Source organism: Solea senegalensis, linkage group LG7, assembly GCF_019176455.1.
Source record: "Solea senegalensis isolate Sse05_10M linkage group LG7, IFAPA_SoseM_1, whole genome shotgun sequence".
In the NCBI taxonomy this organism is placed as follows: Eukaryota; Metazoa; Chordata; class Actinopteri; order Pleuronectiformes; family Soleidae; genus Solea; species Solea senegalensis.
The window spans coordinates 8,530,529-8,544,256 of NC_058027.1; the positions used below are offsets into that span (position 1 = coordinate 8,530,529).

At 40.4% G+C, this 13,728-nt stretch overlaps 1 protein-coding gene across 7 annotated transcripts in view; it reads left to right on the forward strand.

Moving 5' to 3' along the window:
• Positions 1–13,728, forward strand: part of nav2a (neuron navigator 2a) — a 91,697-nt gene that overhangs the window by 17,487 nt on the left and 60,482 nt on the right. For 5 of the 7 annotated variants that reach the window (XM_044031179.1, XM_044031181.1, XM_044031184.1 and 2 more), the window contains exons 1-2: positions 5,480–5,934; positions 8,752–8,804. In XM_044031179.1, the coding sequence (XP_043887114.1) occupies positions 5,529–5,934; positions 8,752–8,804 (459 nt within the window). In that variant the 5' untranslated portion in view covers positions 5,480–5,528. Of the gene's footprint in view, positions 1–5,479; positions 5,935–8,751; positions 8,805–13,728 lie in introns of those variants that run through there. The other 2 variants (XM_044031180.1, XM_044031182.1) reach the window with 1 other exon arrangement.

Below are 13,728 nucleotides of genomic sequence, written 5' to 3' on the forward strand. Positions count from 1 at the left end.
CACTTTTAATACTCCTACTACAGCATATGGGCACAAAGATGTGGATATGTGGATATGTGGATATATGCCAATTGCTTCAGTGATGTTTTTGACCCTGTCTGTGTTATTATCAAGAGGCTGCTTAAAAGCAGGGGGAATAAGTTGTTGCACACACATTTTTTTGCACCAGTGACGGTGATGCCGTGTGCCCATGTGAGTTAGCATGTTTGATGTGTTTCCAGCGACGTACCGCACCTCTGCGAAACATCGCCGGCAGAAAGTCTTTGTCCGGTCTACCAGCCGCGTGCCATCACCATTATGTTGCACCGGGAAACTGAAGTAATCCCACACGGGTGATTTAAATGAAGCCAGTGGCTCTTCCAACTCCACATGCTCCACATCACTTTTCTTTTTAGTCTGTTTTTCTAACTACTTCTTCTGTAGGCTAATGATGGTTGCTGGCAGCTTTAAGGCTCATTACCGCCACCTGGATTTTTTTTTTTTTTTACAATAGGCTCTACTCACTCAGATGTATTCGCTGTATGACTACGTACACCAAACCGTGATCCCCATATCATGACACCGCGGGACCAATACATATACTGTACCGTTACAGCTCTGCTGTTTACGATATGCCTGATGTGAAAACTGAAAGTGAGGAAACTATGTTATTACATTATCAGCTTTAAAATCAGTTAATCATCCTCATATGCAATTAATGGCACACAATGAGCTTCATCTAGCTGTAAACATGTAAAGGTGTTTTTTCTTTTAAATTAACTCTTGTATGGAATCTGTGTTTCAGCTTGACTTAAAAGAATGTTAGTGCTATCCAAATTAGAGATAAAAGAATTTATCGGACAGAAAAAATAATCAAGCTGATTTTTAAGACACATCTTAGAGACTGGTGATTAGCCACACCCTACACAACAAATACATCTCATTGCACTACAATGAACTTGATGTTGAGCTATGATGCAAGTGCATAATGTCAACATCTCTGTAGTGACCTGTCAGCGAGCAGTTTATCACCTCACAAGTCAGTGTCAGTGCAAACAACAACAGAGAAAAGTAAAAACTAGGTTGTTTTCTCCAGCTGTGTGTCAGTTTGACACACAAAAACGCAAACACACATGACTCAAGAAGTACAAAGGCACATCTGCTTAGCTACTCCTACTGTATAATCAGCTTTCCTCATGATTTGTTGTGACATTTGCAGCTGAGCCATCTGGCCGAAACAGAAAACCCACTTTTTACTCTTCCCTCTTTAGAATACCCCCCTGTAAACACAAGGGCATGCACCCGATGTGATGTCCTGATCTGACTGCCATGACCCTTGCCTGCATAGTCTGACCCAGCACTAAGGAGATGGTCTGTGTGTGTCATGCCCTTCTGCACTGCAGCCTCGTGACTCAGCAAGCAGAGGCAGCGGGGACGCTGGCTGTGAAGCTGACTTGTGTGTTTGTATGTAGCAGGGAAAAAGAGGCAGCTGTATTAACGAGTGACTCAGTGGTGCTTATCACAAGCTGATTGTGTATCATCATTTCATGCATATGGATCCAGGCTTTAATGCACTGTGTCATTTGATAAAGCATGTTCAGCTATTTACAGAGTCATGTCATATCAATTTACATAGGCTTATCTATGTGTACAGTGTAGCTTCCATAAAATCAGAGAATATCTTAGTGTAAATAATTTAAACTGCACTATTAATTACCAGTATTAAAACCAAGATGCGTTTAATCTGGACCTATGAAGGTGACACGTCCACAAAGCCGGAAGTCTAAAGACTGGACAGGCCACATATAGCTTTTTCCATAAGGCCCTGACTCTGTGTATGACTCGGTGTCATGTTGCTGTCTTTGATGATGGGAATGTCCCTCACTCCACAATCAATTTACAGCTCCAAAAACAACCTCTGCTGCCATGAGGAGCGAGCCAGTGTTCTTTGGGAATGAAGGGATTTTCCCTCTTGAAAAATATATTTGCATTATCAGACAATGGATATCTGACTCTAACAGTGTTAATATGGATGTGACATAATTATATGTACCATTTGTATCATATTAAAATATATATCTAATATTATTCCCGTTCAGCGCTATAGGTTTTAGGCTGTTCCTTGGCTCAATTGCTTGTTGGATTTGGTCCATATGTCCCTGGTGCCCATGAAACCAAATAATGTCTTTGGTCAACCTCTGCCTTTTTATTCAGTGCCAGCAGCTAAGCAATATTTCAAATCATCAGTGGAACATCTTTTTAATGGATCCATGTTTCAATGCGTAATGCTGTCTTAAACACAAGCTGCCATACAAAAGTTTTAAAACTGTTGTAAAAAAAAAAAATGTAGCAACCATTTCTGTTTGGAGAAATGTGTGCACGGGATAATTAAGGGAATAAAACAGCATGTTCATTCAGTATTGACACATATTCAGCGCTGTGAACACATTTATTTTAAAAGGGCCACAGATGAAACCTACACCTTTTTACTTTGAAAGGTGCAACCTGTGAACAAACAACTCCACCCCCTTATTAGTATGTCAGTCAAATAACATTAAAGACCTTTGCATGTAATATTAGCCGATACTGGTCAAAATAACTGGATCAGACAGATAAAAATGTAAAATCCGATACAATCCAAAGAATCCGTAACCAGGTATTGCAAAAATGTTGATTACAACAGCATTTTATGGCGTATTTCCACCGGCTCGCCTCGCCTCGCCTCGCCTCGCCTCGCCACGCCACGCCACGTTTCCACTGGCATAGTACCTGGTACCTGCTACTATTTTTAGTACCTGTTTCGGCAAGGTTCCAAAAGCGTGCTGAGTAGGTACTATGTGATACAATAACAATCCTAAAAACCTGGGTTAATCTCCAACAACTAACAGGAGTCTTGTGTAAAGTCACTAGTCACTCGTGTGTGTGTGTGTGTGACGCAGCCATGCAGTGATGACTCCGCCCACGTTGAGTAGGTACTTTTTTTGTAGTAGAGATGCAACCTAAACCGTGCCGTGTCATGCCGAGGTGAGGCGAGTAGAGCTGGTGGAAATACGCCATTAGTCATTTTGTGGGCCGTTAATTTCTTCTTTAAAGGGAGAAGACACAGTTGGAAATGTATGTCTTTGTAATAGCTTGAAATGGTTGTTAACGGTTTCATAGTTTAAAACATACAACATGACTGTATTGGACTGATATCGGTATTGTCAGATACTTGAGGTTGCATCTTTATCAGCCACAAAAAAGTGGTATTTAACACATATAATATACAGTACATACATAAGATTACATTTTAGTTTGAAGTGTGGTTTTAATTTGTGATTCTGATCAGAACCCAATGTCAGCAGTTTTTGTTTTAAAAAAACCTTGTCGTGAGATTTCAAGCATATAAAGTGAACATTTCTTTAATCTCACATCTAACAGACATAAATAGACACACAATAATAATTCTTATGGAGTTGTGCTTCTTCTCAAATTTTCAATAAGTATAAGTATTATTTCCTCTGTTTTGGTCTCCACTAACTCAGTAGACTCAAAATATCTGTCTCTGCAGTTTTTTTAGTGAAGAACATATGTGCTGCAGTCCTCAGTGAAGATGTTGTAGACGTAAACACAAGTTGTTTTATGTTTTTGTGGTTTTTTTTCTTGTGATTGCACTATCTGGACACATACATTTAACAAACCACAAGTGAGAGTTCTTTTACTGACACAGACGGGTGCTCAGTGAGGTTTGTGGAGCTTAATTTAGGAACTCATTACATTACTGTACTTAAGTACAGGTTTGAGGTACTTCTATTTCACTGTAGTATTTCAATTTTATGTTACATTTGCACTCAAAGTAAGTTTTAAAGACTTAAAAAGAACCTGCGGTGACTTGCCCACTTCTCCTCATCTTGTCTCTCACAACCCACCCATGTTTTCCCTTGACTGACCTCAGGCTGCTCGACCCCCCCTCAGAGTTTCTAGCTCTGACTGACAGCTACCCATTTCACCTCGTTTTTAATTACACCCCAACCCCTTAATTAACCTGCTCGAAACTACATGAAAGCAGTTTGCAAACACACACAAAGCTCCTCAAGAGAACTTCCTGTTTTCTATGAGCAGCCGACAGTGTGAAGCACAGAGTCTAATCCTGCTGCTTAAGGGATTTTATTTAGCTCTGTGTGTCACACACATTTTATAACTTGTGTTTTGGGTACGTAGCCTGTGTGTGGTCATGTGCTCATAAACTTTTTGCATTTGAGATTGTGTGTTCAGGTGTGTGTGTGTGTGTGTGTGTGTGTCACTCACACCTGTTCTAAGCTGACATGAGAGCAGTGATTCATTTGATGACATGCCTGGTAGAAAATGCTCACAATGCAAACACAAAGAAACAAGGGCCACAACTGAACAACACAACTTGTTTTTCGATTATTGAGCTGCGGCTCGACCTCAATGGTGCTGTGTGTGCCCTCATTCATCAGTAATTGATGTACTTGAATTTCACAGTGTTTGGTGTGAAGCTAATATTCACGTTTCCACTAGTGAGAAAGTTTACATGCGCATGAAAATGTACTGTAGGTTCACGGAAGCCACATTTTGTGTCAGGCCACTATTTTTAAATTTGAAATGACATTTTTGCCTCCTACTTGAAAATGAAATTCACATATACAGTATACATACACAGACACAAACAAGGAGTCAGTATTTCTCTCCATGCACATGTGTACATGAAAGTTAGTCATAAGTTGTGGAAAACTCATTGATGAAGCCATATTTCTTATTTACATGACACTGAGGAACCAAGAGCAACCTGGTTATACAACACACTGTTTCCATGCAGCTATGGTTGTAAGTCAACTGCCCTTGTCCCAGTACACAAGGGCTAGTGGGGAATCAGTTTATTGAATGAAGTATGTCTGTCTTCACAATGGTCAAAGGTGGTGATACGCCCTCTTTTTACAGTTGAGTTGGTGGCTATTTGTTAGCATGTAGATTATCACTCTGGATAATCTGGATATTCATTTCAATCTCAGTTTGACTGTGTTGGTTGGACAAACACAGTAATTTGGTTCTTTCTAATGTCATTATAATGTAAACATACCAATAGTTTGTCACTTCTCTGTCATCTTTTCAGAAGAGTGTCAGTTTGTGCATGTGTGACAATGAGAGCGAGACTTTATTTAGAACAAGTTGCACTTTACTTTCTTCACGTTTCAGTCTCGAGCCTAACAAAGCTGCAAATCAGCACAGATGCACATGGTCTCCATGTATCAAATATAATATATACTATCCTTCTTTATACGAGTAAAATCATTTTCTACTAAACTCCAACCTTTGTGTGCCCCCCCACCCCCTTTTAAGAAAAAAATAAACTAACTTCTCTTGATGACAGAAAGGGGGAGTAAAAGAGAGAGTTTGGCATCTAATTATGAAGGAAGCTATTCAGATTATTCAGATGCTTGCTGTGTGGGGCACACTCTTCTCCTCCCCCCAGGCAGTGAAGGGTCTTTTCTGTCCCCTGAGAGTGATGTCAGCATGGCCCATTGAAAACAGCCGCCGTGCGCTCTGAGATGAATGCCCCGGCTGAACACAATGGCCCCAATTTGAATACCATGCGGATGTATGCCAGATCGGAGCCCCAACAAAAGACAGGGCGCTACTCTTCTCCCATTCAACCATGTTGTTATTTTATTAGAGTCGTAAATTTGCTTCAACCATTTATACCTTTTGTAGTTTTCAAGTGTTTATGGAGTTTGAAACACGTGGACGGCCTGACAGGGTTGCCCCCTGTGTTGGACTGTATTTTTCCTCGTTGGCTTTTAACTGAACACTGGGGTTGTGTTTGTTTCTGCCTGCAGATCTACACAGACTGGGCCAACCATTACCTTGCCAAGTCAGGACACAAGCGTCTGATTAAGGACCTGCAAACGGATGTTACAGACGGAGTACTGCTGGCTGAGATTATACAGGTCGTAGGTAAGGAAAATCTTAAAGCTTGCTCTCATCATTTAAATATTGGGGAAAATGCCTAATAGAACAAATTTGATCAAGTACCAAACGTTTCTTTTCTTGTCAGAAGGAGCATAATTAAATCTGTTGTCTCTATTATTTCATGCTTGTTTATTTTGGTTTCAATGATTTCAAGAATTAACTTAGTCCTGCCTGACTGACATTATTTCTTCGTTATCAGAACATAACACAAGTGCAGAAGTTCAAGCTTCTTCGTGTTAACTCATGAGTGAGAAGTTTGATACTGTTTGTTCCAAAAATGTTTTTTATCTTATTCAGAAATGAAGAAGAAATGTATGCAGATCTGGTTTGTGGTACGATTTAGACTTCTGTTAAAAATGAGAAAAGGCAAAAAATAGGAAACTATATAAAACATGAAATAAGGGAAGACAATTAAAGCAATACTCTCCAAACTCTCCCTTGAAGATGTTACTGCTGTATTATATTCATTTGAATCTGTCCTTTAGAATACATCTTATATTTAACATACAGTTTTAAACAAATTGTATCTTATGAGTATTAATAAAATTAATAAAAAAGTCAGATTTTTCAAGTGTAGTGTAATCTGTCACTCTGTTGTTTTGACGCTCGCCCTTTGTCTGAATCATCATCAGTCTTGTCATTTCATCTATTGTTAACCTTGCAGCTGGAACAGGTCCACACCAGCTGACCGGTGACTCAGCATGTCACTGACTCTTTATGCTTCCAGCTCCTCATCATGTGTCTGACACAGATTTCATACTTTCATGAAGAGTCCTACTGTTCTCATGCTGTAGCTGTTTGATGCTGTTTTTTGGGGGGCTTCACAGGCCCTGTTATTAAAATGTTTGTCACATATTGACTACCTGCTTCAATGGTGGCTGTTTGCGCTTTCCAGATTATTCAGCCTCCAGCAGTTTTTTCAATAAGTGATTGAATATGCTACTTTTTGTAATTTACTCAAAATGTACTTGAGCATTGCCAAAGCATCATCCTCTTTATCAAGAGCGTTTTCCTCACCAGATCTGTAGGTCACATATACAGTATACATTCCCTCTCACAGCTGCCCACTGCTGCTACCCCATATTAAATGAACACACAGCAGAGGTGTCTGTTCACCTGTTCTGGTTCTGGCTCTGGTTCTGGCTCTGGCTCTGGCTCTGGTTCTGTCTCTGCCTCTCTGCCCACTGTCACTTATCCACTGGGGAAACCTCACATCACACATTTTGTGAAAATGGAACAGCCTCCTGGTGTCAGAACTGCCTCAATGGGACAAAGACCTCTTTTTCCATCCGACAACTAAAGGTCAGGATTTTGGAAGAGGGAACAGCAATAAGTCACCAACTATTCTGAACAACTCATATTAAATCCTGTAAAATTCAACCAAATCTGTAGCTTTTAAATGCTGTTTGTCTTCACTTTACACCCTTGAGGTTCTCAAAATCCAGCCTTCATACAGTCTCTGGCTACTGGTTTTCAACCAGACAAATTCTTTTTGTTACATTTAAAATCCGTTTTATTTTGGGAACATTTATTTACTTTGCAAGTGTAAGTGTGTATCTCTCAATTACAGAGCAGCTGTGTGTTGTGGGTGTCACTGTGACCACAGTGTGCATTTTCTTCAGGAAGCACATGTATCATATATAAACATTTGGGGTGTTAAATCATTCATCATCATTTAATTATGTTAACTATTTTAACACATATGCGACTGATGGCACTTTCTATGGGTGGAATCATTAAAACTTAAAATCAGTTTAGTTTTGTTTCACTAAATAGACAATCAAGAGTTATTATGCAGAACAGAGGTCATTTCAATATCCTCTCTTGTCTATAATTGCAGCTTTTTAATAGTAATTTGCAGTAAATTAACTCAGTCAAGCCTTTTGGTTGTCATGGTGCTGATGTTTACAAACTGGGGTTTTCCAACTTCACTTTTTTAGTTTCAGTCGCACCCTTCTGTTGGGCTATGCAGCACAGTGGTCCTTCATCGACAGAGTGGACACTGCAGTCTGTTGATTGGTTACCGAGAAGTATCACTTCATATGGAAATGCAATGGGAAAAACGTAAGGGGAACCATTTTAACATTCATTAGGACAGGTTTTATTGATATAGGACAGGATTTATTTTTTTAATGAATATCGTAGCACATAATTCCTGTTGCCCTGGTATGACTTCTCCCTATTTACATACCTGTAATAGCAGTATCAGGTATATCTGCACTGCACTTAATTTACTGGAGGATATAAAGCTGGAGTGAAGGAGATTTAATGCATGTTCTTGAGGAGGAGCTGTGTGATGTGCCTCAGCACACCTATTGATGCAGGAAGCTGTGCTTTTTGGCACAGTTGTCAGATGTGAGATGATGGCAGTGTCTCAGCTGCTGTGGGCTGGGTCTCTAATGGACAGGAGGAATTCCTGTCAACACACACACACGCACACACACACACACACACACACACACACACACACACACACACACACACACACACACACACACACAAACCCCTTTGTAAAAAAAAAACAAAAAAAACAGCACTCCCGTCCCAGCTGGGCCCCCGTTGGCCCTGCTCCTATTTGCTGTGATACTGTTTCATGTCTCAGTGGGAGGAGAGGACGGGTCAGAGTCACCGGCATGAACACCTCTGCCCTTCTCACTCAGCCAGAAACTGTCTGGGACACCAACACACTCCAGGATTCCACTAAAAATAAAAGACAGGATTAACTTAAGCAATACAAGTGAGAAAAGGTTTCACTCTCCAGTATTTACTTCTCTGTCTCTGCCTCTTTTTGTCTCTCCTCAGCCAATGAGAAGATTGGTGAGATCAATTGCTGCCCCAAGAGCCGTACTCAGATGGTAAGTGACCGCTTGAGCTTGTTTTGGTGGAAGGGGAATTTTACATGTGAACTAAAACTCCTTGATGACCAGTCTCACAGACTCATGTGGCCCTCGCACTGAGCTGTGGTACAAAAGTCACTAGTGAATAGTCGTAGATGGGAACGGGTGAGTCAGTTTATTTTTACTTTGGTGGTATTGTGGGCTGCTGTTTGTGAAACCTCTGGCTCAGACTTCTGGCAGTTGGCGCTCAGTTGAAAGTAGCACAGGGTTTGGTTTTGGGGCCAGATGTGTGTATTACACGTGCAGAGGAGACAGTGTTTCTGTCTTCTGCTGGAGTGACAGCAGGCACGGAGGCATCTGCACTGAGGACAAAGAAATTAGTTTTTACAGTCAGTGACATTTAGCTGATATGTAAGTGGGTTTTCTTTCTGTACGCTGCTGATGGGATTTCAGTGCTTTCACAGTTGTGTGTTCCTGTGGGAAGTGAGCTGCTGGTCTCAAGACAGAGTTGCCCTCCACTGAATGTGAAAGGTTATAAATTGGGTCAGTGTGCCAGCTGAGGGGGCTATACAGAGTCCACATTTAAAGCACCAGCGAGAGAGAGAGATGCGCATAACAGCTGAATGGGTGGGACGTGAAAGCACAGCTGACCTCTTCTCCCTAACCTCTTCTTCTTCATCGCAAACATACCCACATGGACCTATTTTGTTATATTCATTATGTCACCCCAATATTATTATTGTGCTCTATTTTAATGTTTTTAATTACTGCCATATATTAAAGAAGTACTAAACCCCTGTTCTGAAGCTGACTCCGCCCAATGCCTGATTTTTAAAAAAGTGGGCAGAGAGTTATTGGTGAGTGGGGAGGGGAAGGAAGGGTGAGTGAGCACCGCTGGGGGAGTGATGTTGGATTAACAGCAAGTGCAAATTGCGGCAGCGGCAGCTTGCTGTGGTATTTCCGGTGGCAGCAGAGCTACGTTGAGTGTGAAACACACGCATTTCAGTAAGTTCACACACTCACACGCCATACATGATCATTTTCATGCTGATAAGTCATAATAGTCACCCTACATGAATTAGTAATCTATGAATCGATGATGTGAAGGCATCAGCCAGTCAGAAAATAGTATTCACTGTTGCTGGGTGGTTCACACAGCTCCGCAGCCTGCATGAAAATACACTGTAAATGTTGTAAACACAACAAACACAGCAGTATTTCTACTAGTTTCTACTTCTATTCTAGCAAATACAGCAAATACAAGAGCATGCTGAGCTCGTGAGGACAGCGATGTATCAAAGTGAAATACGATGTGATACCATCATGGGATCGTTTATTCTGAAAAGTAAACCAGCTGTTTAATTTTGCCACTTCCTCTCCCACTCGTGCTGAATTCCGTTGAATTTATGTTCCGCTGCGCCATCTGCCAGAAATAGAAGTGCACTCCGAGGCCCCACACCGCTGTGTTTCTGGGGGTGTAGCTAGAGGAGGACAGTTGGTGACAGACAACCGGGACAGTGACAACAGCCCGGTAAGAGTCAGCTAATACGAAAATTCAAATGTAATGGAAGGTGTTTCGCCAGAGAAGGCAGTACATACACACATTTTTAACACAAAACATGTCATCCAAATACTTTACTCAAAACTACCAAGAGTTGGACCTGGATTAGTGAATAATATTACTAGATAACCATATACACTACTTTTAACCTGAAGGGTTAAAATAGTGGTTTAGGGGTTGAGTTACTCTTTAAGCTTAGGAGCTGTAAAAAGCAGAGCCCGTCACCATAAAACAAGTTAAACTCAGCATGTCTCCTCCTACATAGGCTGTATCACAAAACTGTTTATCAAGCAGCTCAGTTAACTGTGGAGTTCCCTTTCCTTTCTGCCTGAAGCAGAATTTTTAAACACAGGATGTCAACATGAATTAGCACTAAATATTAAATGTGATACCCATGGGAAAATGTTATGATTACAACTGAAAAGTTGATATCCAAGATGCTGTTTGCAAAAATGACATTTTTCCCACTGGAATTGGAAATGACTTGACAAATGATCCTGTTACAGGGAGTTTTAGAGTTTTAATTATTGTCATGAACGACTCATCTGTGAACAGACAACCTGTAACATGATTTGTTGAAGTGTGTCCTCTGTAATGAGTCAGTTCATTTGTCTTATACACATGATGAGTGGCTTTTTCCAAATCTTTTGTTTGATGTAGTCAGGGAGGTTTTTGTCCAGAGCAAGTGAGCTGTGCACTGCAGCCCTTACCTTGGCTAAGTGAGTTAAGGTAGCTGCATCACACATTAATCCTGCATCACTGTACAGTGCTGCTGGTTGTCAGCATGTTTTATGGAAATAGATTTTGACAACCATTTTAAAAAGAATCTTTTTCCTTACGTGTTAACTTTGTCAGTTTGTCTCGCCCTGCTACTTCTCACCTGTATTTGATTCATTTGTGCTGTGGGTATCTTTCTGTAATTTTGTTGTGTTGTGTCCAACTTTGGATACTCCTGGTTCTAAATTGACAGTATTGTGACCTGGATTATCAGAGATGAAGATGATTGTGTGTGTGAGTGTCGATATTGTTGATCAGATAATGGCAGTCAAACAAGAGCTGCTTTAATTTTAAGCTCAGATGTTTCAGTGTGTGTTGTTGCAGTGAGTATATTTAGACAGTTGTATAATCTCTGTCAGATTTCAAGCGAAATCAGAAGCAGTCAAGCAGCGCTCGCAGGTGCAACTGCAGTCATTATGCAAATGCCTGCTTTGGGGTGTTGAAGTACTGTCAAAACAAACATACACACAGATCCAGGGATGGAGGAGTATGTGGTACGAGCCCACTTTTACAGTACTCGATTTCTGCTGCAAATTACCGCCACTTACATTCACTTCAGTCTCTAAAGGAATAAACAGTGTTACTGTGACCTCATACTCACAGAAGCTGATTTTCATGCTGGTTGTTGGGGCCAGAGAGTGCATCGCTGTTTTTACAACTGTTACAAACACATGAAATGGACCCCCATCGTTGGGTCATTCCTTTGCCACCCATTCACAGTGTGTTTGTGTCTGTCTGTGTGGGTTTAGCCAAGAGCAAGGGGTGTTGATTTGACACTGAGCTGTTAAAACCACAAACAAACACACAGGCTGTCTCGTCCATGCGGTCCACATTAGAGCAGCAGCTTCTGGATTCACCTTCTCATGACTCACAATAACAGCAAGGAAAAAAAACTCAACTCAAAAACAACTGATTTATTTATTTCTTTTTTAATTTCAGACACTGACTTTTTTAGGTTAAACAGAAATGGAATTTCTTAGTCCAAAATAAATCTCAGCACTGTGTCCCGTAAACCAGGGTTTCCCAATCGTGGGGACCCACTTCCCTGCATCCTGCTCCAACACATGATAAATAGTCAGCTCATCAGCAAACTCTGCAGAAGCCTATAACAACCCATTTATTTGAATCAGGTGTGTTGGAGCAAGGAAACTTCTAAAACATGCAGGACAGTTGGTCCCCAGGACCACGATTGAGAGACACTGATGTCCAGGAAACCTACATTTTCTTCATGGCAAGATATTTATATATTTTATGGTACTTACTAGATGAGATTCTGGCCACTTATAAATACTTATACCAACTTATTTATACCACTCTATATATGATATTTATTGTAAAGAGAGAATTCAAAATACTGTGAATTTGTATTTCTGGTTTAGATTTGGTTTTACCAGGGTGTTTATCTTATTTTTCTTAGACAAATTGCTTGCTGGACTGATGTATTTCCCTGTTTCCCATCAGATGTTTTCTGTTCTGTACATCAGAGGAAAAACTCTCACTTTTGTTAGTTAGACAGACACAAATCCAAGCATGTAGAAACCTGCTGAACCAAGTATTTCATATGGTTGATGGAAAACACTAAGTTGCCTTTGTGGAACATTGAATCATCATACAGCTCTCATGTCACACTTTTTACTGATAGTCTTGAGTGTGTGTTTGCGTGTTAAACTGGCCTCATAATTGAGCCTTTATTATATATATATATATGTATGTATGTATGCATATATTCAGCCTGTTTCACCTTTGCGTGCATATGTGTCTCTTACAAGTGCCTCACAGTTTTTTTAACCCGGTCAGAGAGCACGCCCAGTTCTTAAAATGAGTGCACACAATCACATACACACTTTGTAGGTTTACGCTGCAGCAGTCGGTTACAGTAAATGTCACAGAGTGACACTGGTGGTAGCTTGGACACATACTTTTCTTTTTTCTTTTGTGTAGATGACGAAGCTTTACACAGGTAAGCAGGATGATGTCCAAACACATTGTTCTATTGATGGTTCAACAGGTTTGTCAGTGTTTGCTGAAAGAGAGAGGCACTTTCTGGCTGTGTGAAAATACATGTGAAAGTTATTCTCAGCTGGATAGAAATCAGTCCATCACATAATGGAATTAAAACATAATAATATAAGAATTCACAGTTTCTGTTTCTGAACAACCAAATCTTTGTTTCACATGACACCAACTTTTATTAGCTTAGAGTACAGATTGTCTTTCACTTAAGTGCTGCTGAACCATATACTGCCCTTGCTTTGTTTTATACTGGTGGAATATTGTGTGAATTTAAATTAGATCATGTGAATCTCTGCTGCCAGCTTAAGCAACAATGGTTGTCCCTTTTAGACAGAAATTATTCGACATTTACAGAAAGGTTGAATAATGTGTTATAAATAGCAGCCCCTACACACCAAAATATTAGCATTGAACAGAAAGTCCGATACAATGACCCTGCAACTCATTTATCCCCTGTAGTAATTTATTGTATGAGGTTCTGACAGAGATCGTCACCTGATGCACAGCATTGCATTCATTTTTTGTTCACGTCTTATACATACACCCTACTCTACTGTGCTGATATGTTGCATAAGTTATCTGTTGCAACAC